Source organism: Lytechinus variegatus, chromosome 6, assembly GCF_018143015.1.
Source record: "Lytechinus variegatus isolate NC3 chromosome 6, Lvar_3.0, whole genome shotgun sequence".
Taxonomy (NCBI): Eukaryota; Metazoa; Echinodermata; class Echinoidea; order Temnopleuroida; family Toxopneustidae; genus Lytechinus; species Lytechinus variegatus.
In genome coordinates this window covers 1,919,917-1,947,832 of record NC_054745.1, presented here as the reverse complement: position 1 = coordinate 1,947,832, position 27,916 = coordinate 1,919,917, and the positions used below count along the sequence as shown (strand labels likewise).

The following is a 27,916-nucleotide window of genomic DNA, read 5'->3' as shown; positions in this document are numbered from 1 at the left end:
TTGTGTTTTTGACAACCTTATTACGTTACATACGTAACATGCCCTATCGTGAAAAAGTCATCCTTTTTACATGTTTTTTTTTGGTCACGCATGGTATCCACTCGTCAATGTAAGTGGCCCCCCGGGGTAACTTCAAGTTGAGTGTTGACCTATTGGTGTTGGAGTTGGAGTTTAACACCATGAACATAAGAGGTTTCTGAAAAGTCACTCACTAGTATTTGAGATGTCAATAATATGATCTGGATCAGTTTTACAATTCAAATTCCAACACCAACACTTGATGTCAACACAGGACTTGGAATCCCCCAGTGCATTTCCTCTAAAACTCATTAAACCTGGGGTAATGAGTTGAATAGTCATTAGTTTTCACTGACAGCTGTTATAAGCTACTGAAATCCCTGCATCTATTTGGATGGAGCGAATTTGTCAGTGAAAATCATTGACAAGATGCATCATGAAACACTCAAAGAAGCAACCCCTGTAGCAATGGGGCTACCAGCATGGAGGCAGTGCGGAGGGTACACTGAATGTTTGTAATAAGCTATCCCAGCATCTGATTGGCTCACAACAAATTAGTCAGTGACTATCACTGAAAAGATCCTTCGTGAAACCTTGCCCGGGATATGTATTGAATTTTCTATTCTGATGCTTGTGAAAAATGAGAATCTACAAAGATCGGATTTGAACAGTAGCTGATGTGAAAGAAAAGTAATTGAGAATGTGATTAAGCATCACCAGTTATTTGTTAATTTGTGCGTAACCTACAAAGATGTTAATGAAAAACCACTCCATTAAAATTCATTATATAGTCACTTAACATTCAGAGTTTTTTTCCCCTGGTTACACAGAATAGAATATAACTCATCCTAAAGGGTGTTTCATAAAGCCATTTGTAAGTTACAAATGACCTTTGCATATATATCTGGTGATTGGATCACTTAAATGTAGCTAAAGCAATACCAACAAAAATTTGGGGTACATCATTTACTTCAAGAAGGGGTGATCAGTAAAATCATTTATAACAGCTTTCAAACAGCTTTATGAATAGACCCCTCTGGATTTGGTGGAAGACGCCATTATGCCAATCAACATTTATATAACTCTTTTACATAACTGTTCTGTGATGCCATGAGAACGCAATATCCTAAATACATTTTCTTTTATTGAACTGAAATCGATCTCATCATTGCTTGTTTCACAAAGGATTGTAACTGATCCAATCAGTCCCAACTATGGAATGAAATGTAAATAACATCCCTCTGGAAACAGAGATGTACAATGATTACACTAATGCTGACACTGTATTTAGAAAAAGACTTTCAACAGTCATCTGCATTCTGTATTTGTTGGCTTTCCATAATTGTGACTGAATGGACCAGTCACTATGTGTAAGGCAGGGCCATGAATTGATTTCCTTTTCTCACTTTTATTATATCCAGACAATATTTACTGATCAATATTGCATTGATGAAATGTACACATTTTAAGATTTTCATATCAAAATAAACTTTCAAGATGCTCAAACAAAAGATGAGACATAAATTTGTTACTGAATTGCCTGTTTGAAATTGAAAAAAACCCTGCATTTCACTTATATGATTAAGACAGCATTAGACTACAATTTATTTAATTTACAGAGTTCAGAATTTATAGTTTACTGCTTTCCAGTCACTTACACTTTGCTGCGACAGCTTCAGCAACTTTATCAATGAATTCAAACGTGTTGACATAGTCAGACCGGACAACACTGTAATAGATGAAAGAGAGAAAAACAAGATATAAAATCACATAGTAGAGACAGCCTCAGCAACTTTATCAATGCATTCAAATCAATCGGCATTGACAGCTTAGACAACACTCCAAAGAGAGAAAGAAAAGTTAAAATCATAACCTTTTCATTGCCTAATCCTTATATTTTATCATGGACAAAATATTGAGGATTATAAGAAATCTGCTTTCAAAAGTTACATGACACTGAATACACAGCATCATTTTTTGCTAAAATACATGAGATTTTTTTGAGGTGCTGTATTGTCTTAAGTGATTCAAGGAAAATTCTGATAATAAACAAATTAAGGTTAGTATTCACTTGGATTATTGCCTGATGGTCTAAGTCCTTTATGCTGCATTTCTCCTTCAGCGGTCGTACGGCAAATCTAAAACAGCACTTTTATTCATTTTCATTGAAACCACCTAAACACGTACTTTGTCATACTTTGCAGCACTAGAGCAAAGTATTTTGAAATCGTAGAGAAATTTTTAAAAATGGTCCTATGCAGCTGGTAAAAAAAATGTTAAAACGGCCGTTTTCGACTCCCAGTACGGCTGACGCAAGAGATATGTGACTACATCATTAAAACCCACTTGGTCCATATTCAATGTTTAGTCTCTGATCAAACTATCACTTGCTACACACGTAACTGTCATTTCCCTTCAATACCCAAAGGCCTGTATTCTGAAGTCAGGTTGAACATGGTCCAACTTTGTGCTAAAATTATGGGGAGCTAAAATCAAACAAATTCTGTTTCTATGGTATATCTCTTACGTTTACTATTTTGCTTCCTTTTGCTTTCATAATGAAAACTACTTCAGTTATCATACCCAGACAATTATGTACAATTTGTGTGTCATATATAAATTTAATGTGTATTGTGTAGGGATTTGTGCCCCCATTGGCTCTTCATAGTCAAACCACAACTTTAAACCAGGGTTATTTAAACCTGAGTTCATAACATGGGACAAAAATTCCCACTTTGTATAATCATCATTTTGAATAGTATTAAATTAGAGTTTTGTTTCATAAACAGTCTATCAAATCATATGCACCAAGTGCATATTGGACAAGATGGATATTGCCGAACTAGAAATTATAAAAAGGGCTGAGTGGCAATTAGACTAAACAGTGTAATACAAATTGGATGAAGACAAACTCGTATTAGAGCATGTGGAATGAGACTAAGCAAAAGTATATTTCCTATTTTCTTTCCTTTTGCTTTCACAATGAAGAAAAATTCTTCAGTTATCATTCCCGGACAACAATTTGGGTCTCAAATGAGTTAATAACTTCAATGTATATTGTTCTGAATTTGTGCCTCAATTGGCTCTCCATAGTTAAACCAAGCATAAAGTATTTTAAGTTAGCACAAACCAATTTAGCAAACTCAATATACTATAAACATTACTTACTTTGCCATTCCCTTGATGCAGATTGCGAGATCTTTGGTCATGATACCGCCCTCTATAGTCTCGATGCATGCTTCTTCTAAAGCAGCAGAGAACTTAGCAAGGGCTTCATTACTGTCCAGCTTCGCGCGATGAGAAAGACCCCTTGTCCACGCAAATATGGATGCTATAAATAAGAGTCAAACAACATTAGGTAATGATAGTAATGCTCAGAAAATCTACACAGTTTACAAATTCATCATTGTCGGGCCAGCTCGCCGTGCCGCTGCGATCCACCCTGCGCCCGGCCCAAAGGAACCTGCGTAATACCTCAACCACAAATAGCTTTATTCCGATTGCAACTAACAAAAACTGCTATAAGTTTTCTTTTATACCACGTTCTGTTGTTGACTGGAACAACTTGCCAAACTCAATCAAATCAATTCTCGACAAAGACAAATTCAAAGTAACAATCCAGAAGTACCTAAACCAAAATTAATACTAAGCATCGCCTCTCACCTCCGCGTAACGACCATCAGCGCACCCTAACCCTGCCCGTTTGACCCCTTTTAGGGGAGTTGGGCAGTATCCTGGAAGTAAGTAAGTAAGTAATTACTTTAATGACAATAAATGTTATGCTTCAAGTCTCTGAAATTATCTTCTTAAGTTGTGTAAACTCATGACATGACAATAATGATGTCATGATTCAAGTAACGTGACTTCATGAGTTCATTTTGAATCTCAGTTGTAAGCCCACTGTTGATTTGGAACGTTGCGCAATGAGAGGAACCACATCTACATATTTGCATCAAATGATTAGACACTTCATTCCAAAATCGGATTGTAGATCAATGGCAAGGTGTGCGATGGCCTTTAGGAATATGACAGTGTCTTACGCTTGCTTTTGTGAAACTTTGTAAGCCCACTTACCAACTGAGTTTGTAGACGTTTCTTTGCCCTGTTGATGCATACGATAATGTCTCGTCACCGTTCCATGAGCAGCCTCAGACTCAATCGTCCTTCCATCGGGACAGATCAGAACTGACGTCATCATACCCAGGGATCCATAACCTAATATCAAAATAAAGATTGCATCATGTCGAGGATGAATGAATAACTTGGGAATGAGAGAGTACTAGCAGAGACTCATTAATACATGTAGATCTACATGTATAACTCAATATCAAAATGAAGATTTTATCATGTCAAAGAAAGAAGCCTCCAAAGCAATCGTTCTTCACTTAATCTATCTGGACAGATCTGGGTTCCGTAACACAAAGGTTAGCAATTAATCGTACGTTTCATTTTCACCATTGATTGTACATTGTAGTCCATGCAATCAATTGTAGAAAAATGTTTTACGATCATTGCTACACTTTGGGCCCTGATATCGTCGTACCCGGGATCCATAACCTAATATAAAAATTAAGATTTTATCATGTCAAAGACAATAGCCTCCAAAGCATTGTTCTTCACTTCTATCAGAAATTGGTTGAGAATTCCTTAGTGACCATGGTCAATTTTCATTAAGATTGACAATTAACTTTATTACAGTTGCAGTTAAAACCTACCATGGAAACCTGAAAAGCTGTTGAACACTTTTACCATGGCAGTTGCCATTATGGCAAAGTTACCAACCTACCATGCATATAGTGGTTACGAACCATATCACCATTATAATAGTCATTATTATTACCTTGTGCAACAGAGTCACTCTGTACATCACCATCATAATAGTCATTATTATTACCTTGTGCAACAGAGTCACTCTGTACATCACCATCATAATAGTCATTATTATTACCTTGTGCAACAGAGTCACTCTGTACATCACCATCATAATAGTCATTATTATTACCTTGTCCTACAGAATCACTCTGTACATCACCATCATAATAGTCATTATTATTACCTTGTGCAACAGAGTCACTCTGTACATCACTATCATAATAGTCATTATTATTACCCTGTCCTACAGAATCACTCTGTACATCACCATCATAATAGTCATTATTATTACCTTGTGCAACAGAGTCACTCTGTACATCACCATCATAATTCTTGCAAGCCCAGACGAATCCTCCTTCATTCTTCATTGCGAAGGCCACCATATCATCAATCAATCTGTGCTCGTACCAGAGATTCTTCGCCTCATAGTCACTTCTGTATGTCGTCTCGTAGATCTCCTGGAATATGTCCTTAAACCGACCATCATAACGTTTCAAAATAGTATTCTTTGTGCTGAGGATGGATGAAATATCATAGCAATGAATAATTACAGGATTAAATTGTCAATTGCACCTTAATTATATTCAATGGTAACCTATATTTATTGTATATTCATTGATAACCTGTCTATATAATATTCTAAGGCAACCAGGGACCTATAACACAAAACTTAGCAATGATGGTAGAACATTTTCTACGATTGATTGCATTGACTACATGTACAAGCAATCAGGTAAATCAAGCGTACAATTACTCGCTAACCTTTGTGAATATGGAACCAAGGGCTCCGTAACACAAGGATTAGCAATTAATTGCAATTGAACTGACCAATAAATATCAATGTTACATGCCAATGTGGTTTGAAATACTGACCAGGGACCAATCAGTGTGGTTCTTTCATATTTGCAATCCATTGCAAACCTTTGTGTTACAGAGCACTGATTACATAATTACTCAATGAAAACTGTGTATAATAATAATAGTGTGTATCTGTAGAGCGCACACACCATCAGCAGACGCTCATGGCGCTAGCCGAGCAACAGTTCTCTTTTACAATGGAAAAATGATACTTTATAGAAATTTATGTAAATACTACACAAGAACCATTAACAAGTACGATGTAAGAATAATAATAATAATAATAATTTCACATCTGCTTCATTTACCCCAACCCATCCATCAGCCCATCATCATGCGGAACCCAGTGCCCTCTAGCTGCCCCGTTCACTGACAATTTAAGGGGTAAACCCAGTCAGTACATAACTCACAGGAGCTCTAGCAATCTGAGGACACCGGGTCCCACATGAACAGCCAGCGAACGGGAAGGGATGAATTATCTTTCTTTTAATCATAAATGGAATACAACAAAATACAATATACATTTAAAATCAATTACAATTGAAATAGGTATGTCTTAAGGTGATCTTTGAAAGTAGTATATGTCTTGATGGAGCGAAGTGAGAGAGGAAGCATATTCCATAACCTGGCTGCTGCATTTGGGAAAGCATGGTCTCCCCAGGGATGATAGGTAAAATTGAAGCAGCTTACAATCTGTAGATCGTAAAGTGCGGATAGGATTGTATGGCCTAAGGGAATCCTGGATATATTGCGGTGACAATCCATTGAGGGCTCGATATACAAATAATAAAAGTTTAAACTGAACTCGTTTGTGGACAGGAAGCCAATGTAGAGAATGTAAAACTGGTGTGATTGGGGCCATTCTCGGTGTAAAGGTGAGGAGTCTGGCACTTGAATTTTGAAGAGATTGCAGTCTATTAAGTTGTTGTTTTCTGATTCCATAGAAAAGAAAATTACAAATTAAGCCGAGATGTGATTAAAGCACGAGATGTGATTGAAGCATGAATTAATTGTTCACATGCTTGTTTAAGAATGATACAGTATGATACAGTAATTAATAGTAACCAATTTAAAATATATTGAGTAATAACCTGTTCAATCATTTTCAAAGGTAAAGCATTGATTACATTTGATGGTAACCCATTTTAATACATGGAACACCAGGGGATTACCGCTTTATTACATTCAATGATAACCCGTTTTACCATGTATTGTATTCAATGGTAATCTGTCTGCAATCTATACAGTGGTAACCCAGTTACTTTGAATTCAATGTTCAAGGACAAGTTCACCTTAACAAAATGTTGATTTGAATAAAAAAAGAAGAATCCAACAAAAAATAACACAGAAAATTTCATCAAAATGGGATGTGAAATAAGAAAGGTATGACATTTCATATATCGCGTAATGTCACAAAACAGTTATATGCACATCCTGGTCGGTATGTAAATGTGGCAACTGATGACATCATCCACTCACGTTTTATTTTGCATTTCATTGAATGAAATATGAAATGTTCTGATTTTATCCTCACTGTCATGTGATGGGAGTCTTATTCCTCCTTGAATATGTGGAATTACCACTGTTTGAACATGGTTCAGTCAAGTTGGTCCTTATTGTCAAATTTCTAAAATTGAAATATTGTATTATTCAAACAATACAAAATAAAAGAAATAGTGAGTGATGAACATCATCAACTGTCTCATTTGCATGTCACTGAGCAGTGCATATAACAATTTTGTGAAAAATAAGCAAAACTTTAAAATGACATAACTTTCTTATTTTACATCCAATTTGGATAAAATTTTCAGCGCTATGTTTGTTGGATGTTTCTCTTTTGATTCAAATCAACATTTTTCTGAGGTGGACTTGACCTTTAATCCATTTATATGATATTCCAAGGTAACCCATTTTATGATATTTGATGGGAGCCTGATTAAATGGTAACCCCTTTACATGAATAGATTACCACTGAATATCATAAAACAGGTTACCATTCAACATTCCACGCCAACTTACCTGAGATATAGAGGATAGCCCCGATCTAAAGCATAGCGGAAACAACAATGAGCAAAGTTCTGAATAGATACGTCAGTATTAAACATTCCCATGGCAACGCCACCTCCGTCTACAAAGTTATGAACAGTGAATGATTTTGGTTCGCTTCCATCTTCTGGTGTGTAGGTTAGTTCAATCTTTCCCTTGCCAGGGACTACAAAGTCTGTTGCTTTGTACTGTTAGAAAGGAAGATAAGAAATAATTTGTCTTTAATAATAAGATGGAGAGTATCTGCCTATTGGTCCATCCATTCATTTATTGATTCACTCATCCACCCACCATTCCTTCCTTCCATCCATCAATCCAATCACCCACCCAGTGACCCAACCATCCATCCATTCATCCATCCATTCAACCGTCCTTCCATCCATCCAATCATACATCCATCAATCAATCCGTTCATCCATCCATCCGTCTGTCTGTCCATCCATCCATCCATCCATAAATCCATCCATCAACCAATCCATCCATCTATCCATCAATCCATCCATCAATCCATCCATCCTTCCCAGAGATGCCAAGTTCAAAGACCAGCTATGCGTGAGATTTTCTGTGAACCTGAGTGAGATCACAGACATTGTGTATAATGTATATGGGGATAGGCTGTGATAGTTGCGTGAGACAGAGATTTGAGGGGATGAACAAGAGTCCAAAATGCTTGAGTGTCACGCATAATGACTTGGTAGCTCTGTCCATCCATCCATTAATCCATCCATCCATCCTTCCATCCATCCAACCAACCAACCATCCATCCAACCATCCATCCATCCATCCTTCCATCCATCAATCCATCCATCCATCCTTCCATCCATCAATCCATCCATCCATCCTTCCATCCATAAATCCATCGATCAATCAATCCATCCATCCTTCCATCCATCTATCCATCAATCCATCCATCCTTCCATCCATAAATCCATCGATCAATCAATCCATCCATCCTTCCATCCATCAATCAATCCATCCATCCATTCAACCATCCATTCAACCATCCGTCTGTCCATCCATCCATCCGTCTGTCCGTCCATCCTTTCATCCATAAATCCATACATCCATCAAACCATCCATCCAACCAACCATCTATCTATTAATCCATCCAACCATCAATCAATCCATCCATCCTTCCATCCATCCAAACACCCATCAATCCATCCATCCATCCATCAATCTGTCCGTCCATCCATCCATCCGTCTGTCCGTCGATCCATCCATCCATCTTTCCATCAATCCATCCATCTTTTCATCCATCCATCCTCACCTGATCTGCATGTGCATGACGGCCAATGACAATAGGTTTATTCCATGTGACTACGAGTCTTGGAATGTTTTTGCAGATGATCGCTTCCCTGAAGACCGTACCACCAAGAATGTTTCTAATCGTTCCATTTGGGGATTTCCACATCTTTTTCAGGTTGAATTCTATATTCAAAGGAAATTCATATATGTATGAATTTATGAATTAAAACTTAACATTAATATCACAATACTACTAGAAATTATTTTCACCAAACATTCGGGGGATTCTTTGGTTCTCTCCCATTGAGAATTATGGTAGTTTCTGGGCAGTTTAATATGACGGTAATGGGTTTTTGAATGATAGAGAGGACTGGGGTCCGTAACACAAAGCTTAGCAATGATCGTTAAAACACTTTTCTACGATTGATCCCATTGTTTACAATACACAATCAATCGTGAAAATAAAGTGTACAATCAATCGCTAACCTTTGTGTCACGTGATCCTGAACATGCAGTCCTTTGATCTGGAGTCAAAATCACCAGTTTGTTGGAGTCAAAATCACCAGTTTGTTGGAGTCAAAATCACCAGTTTGTTGGAGTCAAAATCATCAGTTTGTTGGGGACGGATCAGAGATTTTGCCCAGGGGGAGGGGCACTTTCATTGATGAGTGGATACCATGCGTGAACATGGGGATTCAAAAAAGCACCCTAAAGGGTGCATTTCCAGAACATGGAAAATACTTGTTTAGGGTGCTTTTTTGAAATGAAATTTGTTGGGGACTCTTCTGTGATCATAAAAAGCATAAAATTAATACATTTAGACTAGCAAAACTAAAAATAATCATACATTTATGAAATTTGGTTGAAAAAACACAATTTGCATTGACTTTGAACACGAAATCACGTTTTTGAGCACTTTTCGGTCTGACATGCACTTACATAATGTTGCGTAATTTCGGAACCACATACCCGGGTGACGCAAAATTGGTCTCAAACGTTGCGCAAGACTTGAAAGTAAAAACTCACCGAGCACAGCGAAAATATCGCGCGAAACGTTGAGGGGGGGCCTCCGAGGCCCCCCCCCCCCCGCCTAGATAGGGTTAACAAGCATTCCCTTTATTAATATTTTGACCCCCTACACAAGTACCACAGTGATAGTTTAACAGCCCCAGCATTAGAAGCAGTATTTTCTTGAGTATGTGTATAGATATTTGAGTACAATACCAGAGGACACAAACAAACTGTGTAACCTATGTCAGCCGTTGGATATGTACCATGGTCCAGCCAACCTCCTGCACAACCCTAAACACGTACATGTAGTGTTGGTGCAAAAAAGTACATCCTTTACAAAGTATAATCTGTTCTTCATTCGCAAAAAAGGGCCCTTAACACATCTATAGCTTTCCTAGCGAAATAGATACCCTTTTTTCATTATGTTAGTTACATTCGTAACTTGAAAAAGAGATCCTTTTTATGTGTTTTGGGGGTCACGCATGGTATCCACTTGTCAAAGGAAGTGCCCCCCCCCCCCACAGTGGCGGACCGTGACTCGGAGGAGACAAAGCATTGGGGGGGGCAAAGCATTGTTCACAGACAATGCAGTGCCCCCCAATACTTTGTCTCCTCCGGGTCACGGTCCGCTACTGCCACCCCCTCGGGAGACTTCTAAATGAATTCAAGTAGACTTACCTTCAACTCTCTTTTCATCTGGTGTAATGGTAGCACATTTAATGCCTACATTACACTTCTTGATAGCTTCAGCACAGTCAACAGTCACTACAATAAAACGAAAGAAATACCACCGGCACGTCTTACAAAGAGTTGCGATTGATCAGATCATTTGCATCTATGGAAAGCCAGCACCATCAACATACATGTATGAAATGCATGTTTGTTCCAAAAAAATTCTAGATTATGTATATCCATAAATTCATTGAAATCTTGACAAATTGGTGTGTTTGTCTTTGTTTATAAAGGACATTTTGCAAGTTTCCTGTGGACAAAATTATGACACTGATGGTTTTCCATAGAGTTACGATTGATTAGATGAATTGTAATTCTTTGTAAAACGGGGCCAATATATCAGTTGACAAGCAATATTTCAGAATTTCAAATTCATAATAAACCAACTACTGTATTAGAAGTGCACAATATTTTGTTAAAGGTTTGAATTAATATCTGCTTTTACTCCTCAAACTGGCAATGATATACATTTTTAAAAAGGTAAAATATGGATATATGCAGTACATGTACAATGAACAAACAATCATACAAGTTACCAGTTTGCAATTTATCTCATTGTTTGAGCATAATGGTAAACTTATTCATTTTTTATTCAAGAACAACACAAGATACTACAGGTTATTTTGGACTTCGCTTGGTTCACTATCATATACATACTAAATTTCATGCCTACATGCACATGTAGCATCCCAAAAATCATCAGTCAATCAGTTTAAGTTTATTGAAACTCCCGTAGGATTCGGCAGGACAGCATTTTGCTGGTAAACGCCAAGCTGGTATATAACCAATTTAATACCTAGGAAAAATTTTATGTCTACATGTAGGTTCACAGTGGCTGACCTTTATATAGACGACAGATAATATAGGCCTACTCTCTGGCCTTTTTATCAGTTTGAGAGTAAAAACAATGGCAGAGTGGGGATTTGAACTCACAACCTTGCAAATATGAGGACAATGCTCAAACCACTGGACCACAGTGGTTTGGTTTAACCCTCAGTAAAACCAACAGATCAAAGAATTAAACTTGCTGGTAATTTTGGGGAATCAGCTGCAAACATGTACAATACAGTACATGTTTGTAGACCACTTGAACCTTATCATTCAAAGCTTTGGTCATGTGATTGATTGTTTGTGCTAGTATGGGATATTTAATCAATGATCAATGCAATCACTTATCACATGTACATGTATTTCCAAGTTCCAGTGTTTTCTATTTTCTAAAGTAAAACACTGATCATCTATAGCAGGGTTACAAAATTGTTTTTAACCCAAAATACTCAGCTTTCAAAATGAGGACAAATTTATTGGCAATGATTAATCAATATACATGTAAATTAACAAATTACAAGAAATATATCACAAGTAACAGGGTGTTTATATTAAGCACTTGCCCAATTGCCCGGGGCAAGTAAAAGTTAGAGTTGGGCAAGTGTTTTGAAGTAAAAGACCAAGACTACTTGCCCGAAATGGGCAAGCAAAATTCTCTCAGTAAAATGACCAAAATTAGGGTTGATATAATATGATATTGACCCTAACTTTGGTCATGGCAGGTAGATCAGTTCATGTCAAAATAGAGAAAAGGGTCAACGGTTTATAAAACTGCAAAACTTTCTTTTCAAGGGTTTTTTCGGGCAAGTGAAATAGATATTGGGGAAGTACATTCCAACTATTTGAAAATTTACTTGCCCGACTGGGCAAGTGCTTCTAAAAAGTTATGTCGTGCCCTGAAAGTAACAACGAAAATTGAAATGATTTGCTACAGATCAAAAAACAAAAGCCCTGATGTTTTCCATTTACCATCTGGTAATTATAGGTGATCAATAATAAAAACTGGTAAGAGATTTATAATTTGTGTTTGCTGGTAGGTCAATGAATGTGCAGGTTATGTAGTAGCCTATCAGCTGAAAGCTTCTGTTTTTTTTGTTGTAACAATTTGCTGTGTCTGGCACGGTATAAAAGTCTACATGTACAAGCGTTACTACATTCTTGCCTTTACTATACTATAAGGGACGAGGAATATTTAGAATTGAGACAAATTGACTGCTTTTACTACATGTTTATCAAGTATTGTCTGTTGATAAATTGTACTTCTAAAGTAAACTAATAATGTGTATGCTGCTTTCTTTTCTTTTCTTATTTATTGTGTTATTTTTTAAATTAATTGTATTAATTACCGGTATATGTGATTTGTTATACAAAATTATGAAACCCAATAAAAAAAAGTCTACAAGCATTGGTCATGCTTTGGGGAATCGCATTGCAATTTGCTCCTCATTTTTGAAAGACTGTTACATTTATAGTTGAGTTTTTTTTTCTTATGACCAGAAATGCTTTAAAAATTTGTAAAAGCAAAACTATTCATTGTCACCATCATCAGACATGCAATCAGTCGGACCATTCTCACATTGCAAAAAAAAGCATTGCACAGTTTTCTGCATTTTTATCTGAAAATAGAATAAAACTGCATGAAACTCTGCAATGAAGATGACACAAATCATCGCAAGTCATCCTGTAATTTTTCTGTCATCGCGAGAAAATTACTTGCAGTGAATGTGAATCTGTACAGGGATTGACCCAGGCATTATTTCTTTGTTTTACATACTTGCCAATTAACCCCGGGGGGGGGGGGGGGGGGGGGGGGCCACTTCATTCACGAGTGGATACCATGCGCGACCATGGGGTTTTGAAAAGCACCCTAAACACGTAATTTTCATATTCTGAAAATGCACCCCTTAACAAGTATTGGCGTGTGAAACCCTACCCTTAACAAGTCTTGGAAACAAAACGATACTCTTGGTAAATATTCCCTGAAACGAACCCCTAAACAAGTACAGGAATGTTTTATTGTTACGGGTCCTTCGGTCGTCGGCTTTACCTTATTTGGTTTAGTACGACCCCACCTTCTACACCTCGCGCAAATCGGACTCTAAACACGTAGTGTTGGGGCAAAAAGGACATCCTTTATAAAACATTTTAATTTTGTTTTATCATCCCCGCAAAGTCGACCCTGAACACGTAATTTTCCTAGCGAAATAGATACCCTTTTTTCATTATTTCTGTGTTTTGACACCCTTATCACGTTACGTATGTAACGTGCCCTATTGTGAAAAAGACATCCTTTTAACGTGTTTTTTGGGTCGCGCATGGTATTCACTCGTCAATGTAAGTGGCCCCCGGGCAATTAACAAAACAGACTGGTTGCTGGCAAATCAATCCATTGTACCTAGGTGTAGTGAAGTTTATAATTCAGGGAAAAAATTAATAATTTATTTTCCGGGGCTATTTTTGAGCTCACTAGCCCCAATATCCTAATTTGTGTTAAAGTTTACATTGGACCCTATATGAATTTCAGGGGCTCCATTTTAGTTTTCCAGGACTCTTTAGGGCATTTCGGGGGCAAAATCGCCCCGAGCCCCCGTGTATTTTTTCCCTGGTTTATATCCTAATAAGCTTGCTAGTCAAATCATTGCAGTATTTCAATGAAAATGGCAACTCTCAACAGATCTTGTAATGTGCAATTGATATGTAGGTTCATATAAAAAGAAGGTCTGTTTGATCTTGTAATGTGCAATTGATAGCAAGGGTAGGTTTGTATAAAAAATAGGTCTATTTGATGTGCTATTGATAGGTAGGTTTTGTGAAAGAAGGCCTGTCTGTTTTATCTTGTAATGTGCGATTGATAGGTAGGTTTGTTTTATCTTGTGATGTGCGATTGATAGGTAGGTTTGTTTTATCTTGTGATGTGTGATTGATGGGCATGTTTGTTTTTGCAATTGATAGGATGGTTTGTCTACGAAGGTCACTCACCTTGGTCATTTGTTGCATCTCTGTTCTGAATACTAAGATCATAACTCTGAATGTTAAGATCAATGAACGGAAATATCAGCTTGGTTTTAATCGCCTCCCATATAATCCTACAAAAACAAATTAGACAATGAGACACAGAAAGATAAGAGACAAACAGATACTAAGATCATAGCTCTGAATGTTAAGATCAATGAACGGAAATATCAGCTTGGTTTTAATCGCCTCCCATATAATCCTGTAAAAACAAATTAGACAATGAGACACAGAAAGATAAGAGACAAACAGATACTAAGATCATAGCTCTGAATGTTAAGATCAATGAACGGAAATATCAGCTTGGTTTTAATCGCCTCCCATATAATCCTGTATTTTAATGAGACAATGAGGCAAAGAAAGACACATATTAGAGACAATTATCCAAAGATCATAGTTTTCTGAATGAATTGAAGGAAAATAAAAGTTGGATTTTGATGGCCTCCTAATAATAATAATCCGCTTTTATATAGCGCTTAATACATCAGAACGACGTGTCTAAGCGCTTCACAGATATATTATTACCCCGGTCATCGGATTCAATCAGTCATTCCCGCACACAACGTGTGCACATCTCCACTACCTGGGGAGTATTCCAGTCAGTCGCCGGTGAGGCCCACACAGTACTGGACAAGCTACAATGACTTTCACATCCTACCAGGTACCCATTTAGCACCTGGGTCGAGAGTGGCAAAGTGTGGATTAACGCCTTGCCAAAGGACGTGAGACCGCGGTGGGATTCGAACACACGACCCTCTGTTTACAAGGCGAGAGTCAGAACCACTACACCACGGCTCTTCCTAATGAATATGGTAGAAAAATAAAATCATAAAGAAGACAACAATGGCCACTCATGAGACAGTTTATGTAACATAGTCTGATGGATTAATACATTAACCAAAATCACAGCTCTAAATTTGAGAACATTGGTACAATGAAAATAAATATGAACTTTGTTCTGATTGCCTTCCAGAGGCTACATGTATTAACTGACCCTTATTATCTAAAATTTTCCCCACAGAACTATCTAAAAGTTATATCCCCCCCCCCCCCACAAAATATATAAAAGTTATATTTTCCCCACAAAACTATCCAAGAGTTACATTTTCCTCACCAAAGTTGTATTTTCCCCCACAAAATTATCTAAAATATTTTCCCCCCATAAAACCATCTAAAACTTCCATAATTCCCCCCCCCAAAAAAAAAAAAAACTATCTAAAAGATATATCCCCACAAAACTATCTAAAAGTTAAATTTCCCCACAAAACTATCCCAAAGTTTTATTTTCCCCACAAAACTATCTAAAAGTTATATTTCCCCATGCACAAAAATATCTAAAAGTTACGTTTCCCCCTACAAAACTATCTAAAGGTTAAATCCCCCCAACACACACACACAACTATCTAAAAGTTATATTTCTCCCACAAAACTATCTTAAAGTTATATTTCTCACACAAAACTATCCCAAAGTTTTATTTTCCCCACAAAACTATCTAAAAGTTACATTTCCCCACAAAAATATCTAAGTTATATTTCCCCCACAATACTATCTAAAGGTTAACCCCCCCCCCCCCCCAACACACACACAAAACTATATAAAAGTTATATTTCTCCCACAAAACTATCTTAAAGTTATATTTCTCCCACAAAACTATCCCAAAGTTTTATTTTCCCCACAAAACTATCTAAAAGTTACATTTCCCCACAAAAATATCTAAGTTATATTTCCCCCACAATACTATCTAAAGGTTAACCCCCCCCCCCCCAACACACACACAAAACTATCTAAAAGTTATATTTCTCCAACAAAACTATCTTAAAGTTATATTTCTCCCACAAAACTATCCCAAAGTTTTATTTTCCCCACAAAACTATCTAAAAGTTACATTTACCCACAAAAATATCTAAGTTATATTTCCCCCACAATACTATCTAAAGGTTAACCCCCCCCCCCAACACACACACACAAAACTATCTGAAAGTTATATTTCTCCAACAAAACTATCTTAAAGTTATATTTCTCCCACAAAACTATTTAAAAGTTATATTTTTCACACCACCCTGACCCAACCGTTTCTCTTCCTTTAAATTCTGTCTATCTGTGAAAGTCTGTTGGCCTGTCTCTCTCTCTCTCTCTCTCTCAACCAATTTACTTTACCAACTTCTCTATCTCTCTTTCTCTTTCATTTCCCAGTCTGAATACATGAAGGTCATCTTCAATCATTATCTTATCATTGTTAGGGTAACCCTGAAAAGCACAATGTCAAATTGATAAAGAACGAATGTAAACAACTACTGACCAAATAAGACTGGGAACAAGCATTACATGTATGTTTAAAAGCGCTATTTACATGGTTCTTAAAGAAGTACTCAAAAATAAAGAATAAAATATTCCCTGATCAATCAGAAAGCTTCCTCTTAAAGGTTAAGTTCACCTCAGAAAAATGTTGATTTGTATTGAATACAGAAAAATCTAACTCTGAGAATTCCATCAAAATCAGATGTAAAATAACAAAATTATGACATTATAAGGTTCCGCTTTTTTTCACAAAACAGTGATAGGCACTGACATGCAAATGAGACAGTTGATAATGTCCCTCACTCACTATTGTTTGAATTCAATATTTCATTCTTTTACAGATTTGACAATAAAGATCAACCTGACTAAAAATTAAAACCATTTTATAGTACATTATTAAAACAATGCTAATTCTACATGTTTAGGGGAACTACTTGACAATGAGAAAATTAGAATACTTTATATAAAAAAAATACAAAAGAAATAGTGAGTAGGTGATGTCATCAGTTTCCTCATTTGCATACATGTACCAACCAGGATGTGCATATAGTACATGTACATACCTGTTTTATGAAATCCACCCCCAAAAATGTCATAATTTTCTTATTTTACATCCCATTCATGATGAAATTTTCAGTGTACATATGCTTGATGGATTTTCTTTTAATTGAAATCAACTTTTTGTTGGGGTGGACTTGTCCTTTAAAAATGCTGGCTATCACCATTGTTATTCCATATACTTCCTTTTTTTACAATCCTGACAATGTACATTTATTTCATTTGTAGATCCCTATTATCATAGTACTCTAAAAAAAATGTTGCTTGTTTAGCCTCCCCATGCCATAATATCCATTACTATACCTGGATGAAGAGTGGCAATGATGCCTTCTAATTAATAAAACAATAAAGTAAATTTTGTAGCTTGTTTAGTGAAACCATGCCAGATCTGTGACATACGATTATTACCGGTATAAGCCAGTTCGTAGTTCCTTTGGCTTTCTGCGCATGATCAAAAGATTCTATGCATGATCAGAAGAAGGTCATATTATAGTGACATGGTGCTTTAAAATCTAATGAGATAAGCACAACTTTGATGTCTTGATTATTCATACATGTATATTCTTTTGAATTGTCGTTTTCATTTACATCCACAAAAAACAACAATGCTACCACGAACGACTGGTATTTCAGTTTGTCAAGTACATTTTGCAACATGCTAAGATATGCATTCAAAGTAGGAATGCAACAAATATTTCATTGGTGTGCTATTCTAGTCACCTGATCTATTCAATTTCTTCATCCTGCAATGTAAGGCAAGCTTACGTAATATCTTGCTTTGAAATCTGCCCATCATGATGAAAGAAATGAAAGGTCATTTGACCAAATTGCCCATGAAGTAACTACGAACTGGTCTATTGATAACTATTAGGGTCTGTGACTTCAGACTAAAATGTAAAGTGTAATGTCAACAATTTGCCTAAAATATTACATCTTCTACTATCCCTGTTGGGAACTACATGTACAAGTAAGGTCTGTGACTGTAAGACTATCTGTAAAGTCTTAACAAGTTTGTTTGCCTATTGTCTCTATCTTTAATCAATGAATGAGGGCAAATCATTAGCTGTTTTCACACTTGGAGACCTTCACACACAAGTTCACATGTACACTGCACAATACAATGTACTCTACATACATGTACCCTGCTTGTTTTATTAATTAGAAGGCATCATTGCCACTCTTAACCCAGGTATAGTAATGGATATTATGGCATGGGGAGGCTAAACAAGCAACATTAATGTATGTACATCTACCATCAAAAAAAAAAAACTGTGCACACCCCTTTGGGAGGTGATGTCACAATACAATTCAATTCATTGAGCTCCTGTGCAACGTACGTGTATGGCCTGCTGGTTAAAGGTCCACCCCAACAAAAAGTTGACTTGAATAAAAAATAAATAAAAATCCAACAAGCATAACACTGAAAATTTCATCAAAATCGGATGTGAAATAAGAAAGTTATGACATTTTAAAATTTCGCTTAATTTCACAAAACAGTTATACGCACATCCCGTTGGGTATACAAATGAGGAGACTGATGACATCATCCACTCACTATTTCTTTTGTATTTCATTATAAAGGGAATAATCTATTTTTCTCCTCTTCGTCAAGTGAAACAACGATTAATTCCTCCCTGAACATATGGAATGGGTATTGTTTATAAATACTATATGATTCAGTCAAGTTGGTCCTTATTGTCAAATCTATAAAAAATGAAATATTTGGAAGTGATATCATATATGTGCCTAGAGTATAATCCATGCATGATAGGTTATACAGGCAAGTGTCAGTCGTTTTTTTTTCATAGAAAAAAGGAATGAAAATGAAAGAAATAATAAAGAAAATAATTAAAAATAATAATACTAAATAAAATTGTTATAGTACCCTACTTTTTATACAGTGGGTGGCAAAAATAGTCAATCATGACATATTGCCAAATAAAAACAAGGAATGGAATGGCGCTAATCAACTACAAATTTAAACTGTAGATCGAAGTAAAAAGGGAAAGAAAATAACAAAAGGAAGAAAAAGAAGAGGATAAATACCTTGTCATTTCATCTCCTTGCATCTCAACAACGGTTCCTCCTGAAAAATTTCAATAAATAGAAAATTACACTAGACTCGAGTATGAAATATGAAATTAAAGGCCTACATGAAAATTAAAATAAATTTAACAGCTTGTTTTTGAGGTGCTAGCTATTTCGTGGTCACATTAATCAGGAAGAAAGACGCGGTATTATCTCTGATGATGTGGTGAAAGCGGATGCCGCCTTGAAATTTTCAAAGGTCGTATTACTGACGGAGATCACAGCGCTACTCTCTTACATCGTTTATGATGATAGACATCTTCTCTTCAACCTCGTGGTGATAGCGGACCCCGCCGTGAACTTAATAAGGTCGTCTTATTGATGGACATCACTTCGCTACTCTCTTACATCGTCTAAGATGATAGACATCTTCTCTTCAACCTCGTGGTGTTAGCGGACGCCGCCGTGAACTTAACAAGGACGTATTATTGACAGACATCATTGCGCGACTCTCCAGTCTTACGAGATCAAGAGATCATTCCAATAATTCTAAATAACTACATGTAGCACCTCACATAAAAATACTTATAAAAGATGTCCCGCCGATCGTTTTTTTGACATGTGATCTATGAGAATTATTTTCATTTTATTTTCCTTTGCTCGGAAGATGCGTCATTCGTTTATCTTTCTAATAAAAATCTCTATTTTATTGTAAAGCAGTAACACCTCAAAACACTTTTAAAACATGTTTCAAACGATTGCGCATGTAGGCGACTTCCATTCCAATGCATTCGAGTACGGACATTACTCTACTCCATATTCCACGGACAAATACTAAAGCAGGTGTAATGCTTTTCAGACATGTGCCCCAAGACTCTGGAATGACCTTCCAAGATATATGAGACTTTCTCCATGTTCTCCTTCTTTGGAAGTTTTTAAGAAACATCTCAAGACTCTGCTTTTTAATCAATAATATTTGTGTTAATAATAAATAAGGTAGGCTATTAGTTATAATTTTTTATTCCATTACTGTGTAAAGCGCTGTGAAACGATTATATATTGTAACTTACAATATAGCGCTCTTACAATGTAAGAGCGCTATTATTATTGGCAGTGTATACAGCCACACGCGTGTGTCTTTACCATCCAGCCACACGCGTGTGGTTATATCCAGAACACCTATCTGTGGATACCGCCACACGCCGCCAGTAATAACAGTAAAACGCGTATGTAGGTCTGACCGTCTATATCACGATCAAAATAACCTCATTTCTTCATTAAATTCTTACATTCTAAACCCTTTTGATATCCTTAGATCGTTTCAATTTCATTCTCACCGTCTTCTCTCCTTGCTTTTCTTGTCTTGTTACAAACGGTCGTCTGTTTAACAGCAAATTCTCTTTTTCTGCTTGTGTCGATTCTGGCTTCCTTCGCGGTGGCAGACCCATACAGCGTTAGCGCAGCGCAGTAGTAGACATACACAGTTTGGGTTTTGTACGTACGCTCACACAGCCTAGAGTCAGTAGAGAATCGACACAAGTAGAAAAAGTGTGGAAATTTGCTATTTAACAGGCGGCCTTTTGTAACAAGACAAGAAAAGCAAGGAAAGAAGACGGTGAGAATGAAATTGAAACGATTTAAAGAAATCAGAGTGGTTTAGAATGTAAGAATTTAATGAAGAAATGAGGTTATTTTGATCGTGATATAGACGGTCAGACCTACATACCAGTACGTGTTTTACTGTTATTAGAGAGATTTCGATTGTCTGCGACTGCAACGTATTCCTAGTTCACCGGAAGTGGTGACACCGCTCGTTCAGTATCACGTTCGTACATTGATGAAAACAGTTTCGATTTAAGTCCGCTACGAACCAGTGGGGCGACTGTGGGTGCAACATTTGCACTCTTGCGCAAAAAGCCGAAAAAACACGGTTGTTTGGAAATAAAACATCAATTACCTATCGGATATTTAGTGTCTGAAAACAGGACACACTAAATGTAATGGAAAAGCTGGTAACAAGCAGTAATTTGCAGTTTACCAGCCCTGCTGAATCAACGAAACTCGAGTGTTGATGCGGCTTCATTCATTTTTGCCAAGTTGGGATGACGTCATCATGTACGAACTAGCGCTCGTTCAAGCACTATGACACCGAACGTCAAAACCCTCAAATACGAGTCACAGATTTGGTCAGTGAACGAGAAGGCTCGTCACAGATTACTTCGTGCATGCGCAGTGCTCCCAAAATTCCTTAATCTCGTACGTCCACATGGCACGTCACAGAAAACGAAAGGTCTCAATTACTGGCGGCGTGTGGCGGTATCCACAGATAGGTGTTCTGGATATAACCACACGCGTGTGGCTGGATGGTAAAGACACACGCGTGTGGCTGTATACACTGCCATTATTATTAGGCCCTATTATTTTAATTATTATTTATTTATTAGGCCTATTAGTTGTTGTAAATCATTCACTAACGTAAGGTTACTCTCAACGAAGTAACCTTAGTAAATGATTTTGGCATTATCGTGATCCAAGTCCCCGGTGACTCGGATCCACGGACAATTTTTCACAACGTAAAACATGTCCTACCTGTTTCTACCAACCTCAATCGTAGGTGAGTGTGACTTGTCTCTTTTCAGTCTCCACCGGCACCGGCACCAAAGATTGTAGAGCGCCGCGTACGCGAGCTCTACAATCTTGGTCTATCTTCACTTTATTGGCGTTATAAATCAGATAGAATTGCATCTATATACTTCTTTTCAATCTCTATTGCTTTAGTTAGTAAATTAGTACTTTTCATATAAATAAATCATGATTATTTCATCTTTTTATGTTTCCCACACTATGAAATTTGCTTTATTTCGTTGACATTTTTACTAAATAAATCGGCCCCAAGTATATCCCTCGAACAGTCTCAATTGCTTTATTTCGTTGATTCCTAATTTACTAAATAAATCAGGATTGAATCATCTTTTCAATCTCCATTGCTTTATTTCGTAAATTGGTACTTTTCATATACATAAATCAAGATTATATTCATCTTATGTTTCCCACACTATGAAATTTGCTCAGTATTTCGTTTACATTTTTACTAAATAAATCGGCCCCGAGTATATCCCTCTTCTGCAGTCATTGCTTTATTTCGTTTATCCCTAATTTACTAAATAAATCTAAATTGCATCTACTTTTCAGTATATATAGACTTTATTTCGTCGTACTTTTTAATTATGCTATGAATAAATCTCATGATATGTTTGTCATGATTATGCTTTATTTCGTCTATCACGTTTTTACTAAATAAATCAAAATGCATATCTCTCTTAACTGTCTCCATTGCTTTATTTCGTAAGGTACGTAAAAAGAATGTCGGTCTATAATTACTCCTCGTGATTCAAGTCCCCCTTCATCCGAATTAAACCACTGTGTTACTTGTTTCCTATTTTCGATGATGAATTATTAAGATCAATAGAATTGAATTAAAACAGTATACTACTCCTCGTGATCCAAGTCCCCTCTCCTAAAAATACAAAACGGCAATTAACCCGTTGATATTCATCTACCCCTCATTTCCCTCCTCTTCAAAACCACTCTGCCACTTTTAGACAGTTTCCTAGAGATGATTAATAAATATTTTCGATAATAAGAATCATTAAAATAAATGAAAATCACATTAAAGACACTATTTAACTGTCTAAAAAAATTGAATTAAAACAGTATATACTACTCCTCGTGATCCAAGTCCCCTCTCCTAAAAATACAAAACGGCAATTAACCCGTTGACATTCATCTACCCCTCATTTCCCTCCTCTTCAAAACCACTCTGCCACTTTTAGACAGTTTCCTAGAGATGATTAATAAATATTTTCGATAATAAGAATCATTAAAATAAATGAAAATCACATTAAAGACACTATTTAACTGTCTAAAAAAATTGAATTAAAACAGTATTACTACTCCTCGTGATCCAAGTCCCCTCTCCTAAAAATACAAAACGGCAATTAACCCGTTGATATTCATCTACCCCTCATTTCCCTCCTCTTCAAAACCACTCTGCCACTTTTAGACAGTTCAATAGACATGATTAATGAATATTTTCTTTAAAAAGAATCATTAAAATCAATGAAAATCACATTAAAAACACTATTTAACTGTCTAAATACTCCTCGTGATCCGAGTCCCCTTCCCGTGTTAAGTTCGTCCAATTTCCCATAGGAGGGGACTTGGATAATGAGGAGTACTATTACTCGTGATCCAAGTCCCCTCTCCTAAAAATACAACACGGCAATTAACCCGTTGATATTCATCTACCCCTCATTTCCCTCCTCTTCAAAACCACTCTGCCACTTTTAGACAGTTTAATAGACATGATTAATGAATATTTTCGATAATAAGAATCATTGAAATAAATGAAAATCACATTAAAAACACTATTTAACTGTCTAAATACTCCTCGTGATCCGAGTCCCCTTCCCGTGTTAAGTTCGTCCAATTTCCCATAGGAGGGGACTTGGATAACGAGGAGTACTATTACTCGTGATCCAAGTCCCCTCTCCTAAAAATACAAAACGGCAATTAACCCGTTGATATTCATCTACCCCTCATTTCCCTCCTCTTCAAAACCACTCTGCCACTTTTAGACAGTTTAATAGACATGATTAATGAATATTTTCGATTATAAGAATCATTAAAATAAATGAAAATCACATTAAAAACACTATTTAACTGTCTAAATACTCCTCGTGATCCGAGTCCCCTTCCCGTGTTAAGTTCGTCCAATTTCCCATAGGAGGGGACTTGGATAACGAGGAGTACTATTACTCGTGATCCAAGTCCCCTCTCCTAAAAATACAAAACGGCAATTAACCCGTTGATATTCATCTACCCCTCATTTCCCTCCTCTTCAAAACCACTCTACCACTTTTAGACAGTTTAATATACATGGTTAATGAATATTTTCGATAACACGAATCATAAAATCAATGAAAATCACATTAAAAACACTTTTTAACTGTCTAAATACTCCTCGTGATCGGAGTCCCCTTCCCGTGTTGAGTTCGTCTAATTTCCCATAGGAGGGGACTTGGATAACGACAATACTACTCCTCGTTATCCAAGTCCCCTCCTATGGGAGATTGGACGAACTTGACACGGGAAGGGGACTCGGATCACGAGGAGTATTTAGACAGTTAAATAGTGTTTTTAGTGTGATTAATTTTGTCTTATTAATTGTTTTGATCATTGCTTAATCAACTAGGAAGAATATACCGCCACAGGAGAGAAAAGAAAAAGACTATTTTTGTCGTTTGAAAAAGTGTCCGAGTCAGTTGTTTTTGTGTCAATGGGAAAACGTGTGGTGGAAGGAAGTCCCCGCTCAGTGAGAAGCTTCGCACAGTTTCGCATCGCGAACAATGAATTTATTTTGAAAATCTTCCAACCGTGGATTCTATTGAAAGATTGCTGATATTTGAGGTGTGTCTCAAGTTTGTCCCCAGTGACTTGGATGACGATAAGGCCATGATTTTTACTCTCTAGAAGAAGCCTCCTGGTTTGACGGCGGCAGTACCGGGTAGGCCTAATGTACCATGGGTGAACCACCATCTCCTCCCGGCTACCCGCACCACTCCGGAGTTCACCGGGAGTTGTAGCCGTAGCAGTAAGCGTAGGCCTCCTTGCAGGCGACAGCCGAGCCCGCGTCCGGCTTGCCTTTGCCCATGGCAGTGCCCTGCCGGGCAGTGGCTTTCGCTTTTTGAGAAAGCCTAAAAATTACGGCCGAGTTCCTTCTTCTTCAGACTGAAGTCAATCACCCGAAGGTTTTCATTTCTTACTTTACGATTGATTTTGACGTGATCACTCACCTTGAATCTTAGACATGATGATATTCCTTGAAAAAAGAGGTTGATACAAAGTTTTTAATGGCCTAAAGAAGAACTAGCTGTGTCCGCTGAAATCGCAAGTCATGAATGGCCTGGGATCGGACGTCGTGTACGTGCGTCAATACGTGTAGCATAAACGCATATCATGTGTTTCTTTGTATTTCAGCCAGGCCTGCAGGATTTTTTGAGTGTAGGATATAGATCAGGATCTCTACAATTTCAAGAAAACGACTGGCTTTTATTCTACAAATGTGGGTGTGTCCGTGTAGGTGACTTTCAGAGTCAATATGAGCAAGAGAGAATAAAGGGTGGGGATGGGGGGGGGGGGGGGGGGGGGGAGGGGAGGGTTCATAGTAAAGCACTGCATTGTAATTTTTATTGTGACTACCAATGCATTCACTCCTTCAAAGAAACAATGAATAGATTTACGAATAAATAAATAAATAAATAGCTAAATAGATAATTAAAGATAAAAAATAAATAGATAAATAAATAAATAAGTAACTAAATAAATAAATGAATAAATAGATACATACATACATACATAAAAAAGGAGATAAATAGGTAATATGAATAAATAAATACATAAATGAATAAGTACATGAATGAATAAATAAATAAAGAAAGAAAGAACTGAAAGAAAGAACTGAAAGAAAGAAAGAAAGAAGGAAGGAAGGAAGGAAGGAAAGAAAGAAAGAAAGAAAGAAAGAAAAAGAAAAAGAAAGAAAGAAAGAAAGGAATGAATGAATGAATGAATGAATAAATAAATAAATAATGAATAAATATTGATAGCTATTTACATGATTAGATCCATATTTTTTTTTTCAGTTCATTTATTTCCACATGGGTATCCATGCTGTGCTACTACTTTTTTTTAAATCATCCCCTTCATGATGTATGAGCAAAATGTCCCATTTTCAGGCCTGACTGTGAAACAAAAAGTGAGTTATATCTTTGTTTAGATTTAAAAAGATTGAATGTTTAAAATGAAGTGTTTTTAAATCAAAATAGGCCTATATACTACACAAAATTGCCTGCGCTTTGTACTCGCATGAGTGAACATTATCTTTATAATTCGGTGTAAAACAGACCTTGTTCAACTGACTCTAAAATCTAAAGCGCTAATTTAGCTCAATAACTGCTCCTCGATTTTTTTTTTTTTTTTTTTTTTGGGGGGCAGACCAACTGGTCAAGTCCCATCCATTAAAAAATAGATCCACTCAAGGCTCCCCTCCCTCGATCCCATTTCCTTTTCTCTCCCCCCCCCCCTCTCTCTCTCACACACACACACACACACACACCTCACCATGAGCTAAGATTTTTCAAGGGGCCGGAGCGTTAGTCAAGATAATTAATTGACTTGTGATACTAGTAGATAATTATTATTTACACTATACGCGCTCATAAAGGGAATGTTTTATAGTATGGTGTACGGGAACATGGGCGGTGAAAATAGGGGGGGGACGTGGGGACAGGTCCCCTCTCCCTAAATTTGAGGTGGGGGACGGCCCCCCTAAATTTTTAGTTGATAACCTTTTTTTTTGCTTTTCAATTTTGTTTCCTGCGTCCCCCCTAAATTCTGGTGAACCCCTGTTACACCCACAAATGTAATAACACTTTACCCACAAATGTGATAATTTCACCCACAAATGCAATAATGTACTTTACCCACAAATGTGATTATTTTTTATCGCCCATAAATGTAATAATGACTTTACCCACAAATGTAATAAATTAGATGGAATTTTTGGCGAATCTGTTCTGAACTAAATACCTATAGTAATACGTTCATATAGCACAAAAGTGCAAAGTCTTTTTTCCAGACCCAGTTGTTGAAAAAATTAAAATATAAATCCAAAGTCTTTTTTCCAGACCCGGTTGTTTCAAAAGTTATAATATAAGTCCAAACTAAGATAACATAATGATATTCCAGTGGAATTATTTAAAACTGGTGGAATAGATGTCTTTGTTGTTAATTTAAAACTTATACGGCACGTAGTTTGAATATATGTGCTAGGAGTAAATGTGTGTGTGTGTGTGTATTTGAGTTTTGTCAGACTTGTATCAATCAGATATGATTATTTACGTCTGGGACCGACCTTTAACGTACGTCACCATCCGAAAGACGTGACCAGGGCTCGAACCTCGAACCTCTGCATCAATATGTAACTTCCCCACAGCTTGGATTACAGGCGCACGCCACAACGCCCAGTAAATTAAAAATCATGCGTAGTCTTTTTTCCAGACCTGGTAAAGAAAAACTAAGACCCTATAGAAATGTCATATTGCACACAATTGCAAGTCTTTTTTCCAGACCCGGTTAATTAAAAAAATATGCTGTAAGTCGATTTTTTCCAGACCCAGTTATTTAAAAAATTATAACATAAGTCCAAACTGACATAAGATAATGATATTCCAGTGGAATGTAAATGAGAATCGAGCTTAGTCTTTTCTCCAGACCCAGTTAATTGAAACTGGGGGAATAAATGTCTTTGTTGGTTCTAGTTAGAAACCAATTGGGCAACTGGAACCA

General features: G+C 36.7%; 1 protein-coding gene across 2 annotated transcripts; it reads right to left on the bottom strand.

Annotated features, from left to right (window-relative positions):
• Positions 1-84: 84 nt before the first annotated feature.
• On the bottom strand, positions 85-25,472 carry LOC121416811 (isocitrate dehydrogenase [NADP] cytoplasmic-like). 2 transcript variants are annotated; one of them, XM_041610322.1, is made up of 11 exons: positions 25,366-25,472; positions 19,529-19,568; positions 14,750-14,827; positions 14,593-14,621; positions 10,732-10,818; positions 9,065-9,225; positions 7,768-7,982; positions 5,183-5,403; positions 4,093-4,233; positions 3,187-3,349; positions 85-1,747 (listed from the first exon to the last, which is right to left on the bottom strand). In XM_041610322.1, the coding sequence occupies exons 1-11, from the start codon at positions 25,379-25,381 to the stop codon at positions 1,669-1,671; spliced, it is 1,230 nt and encodes a 409-aa protein (XP_041466256.1). In that variant the 5' UTR covers positions 25,382-25,472; the 3' UTR covers positions 85-1,668. The 2 variants fall into 2 exon arrangements, with proteins under 2 accessions (XP_041466256.1, XP_041466255.1); XM_041610321.1 differs by having other exon boundaries at positions 14,593-14,644; positions 14,773-14,827.
• Between the last annotated feature and the right edge of the window lie 2,444 nt (positions 25,473-27,916).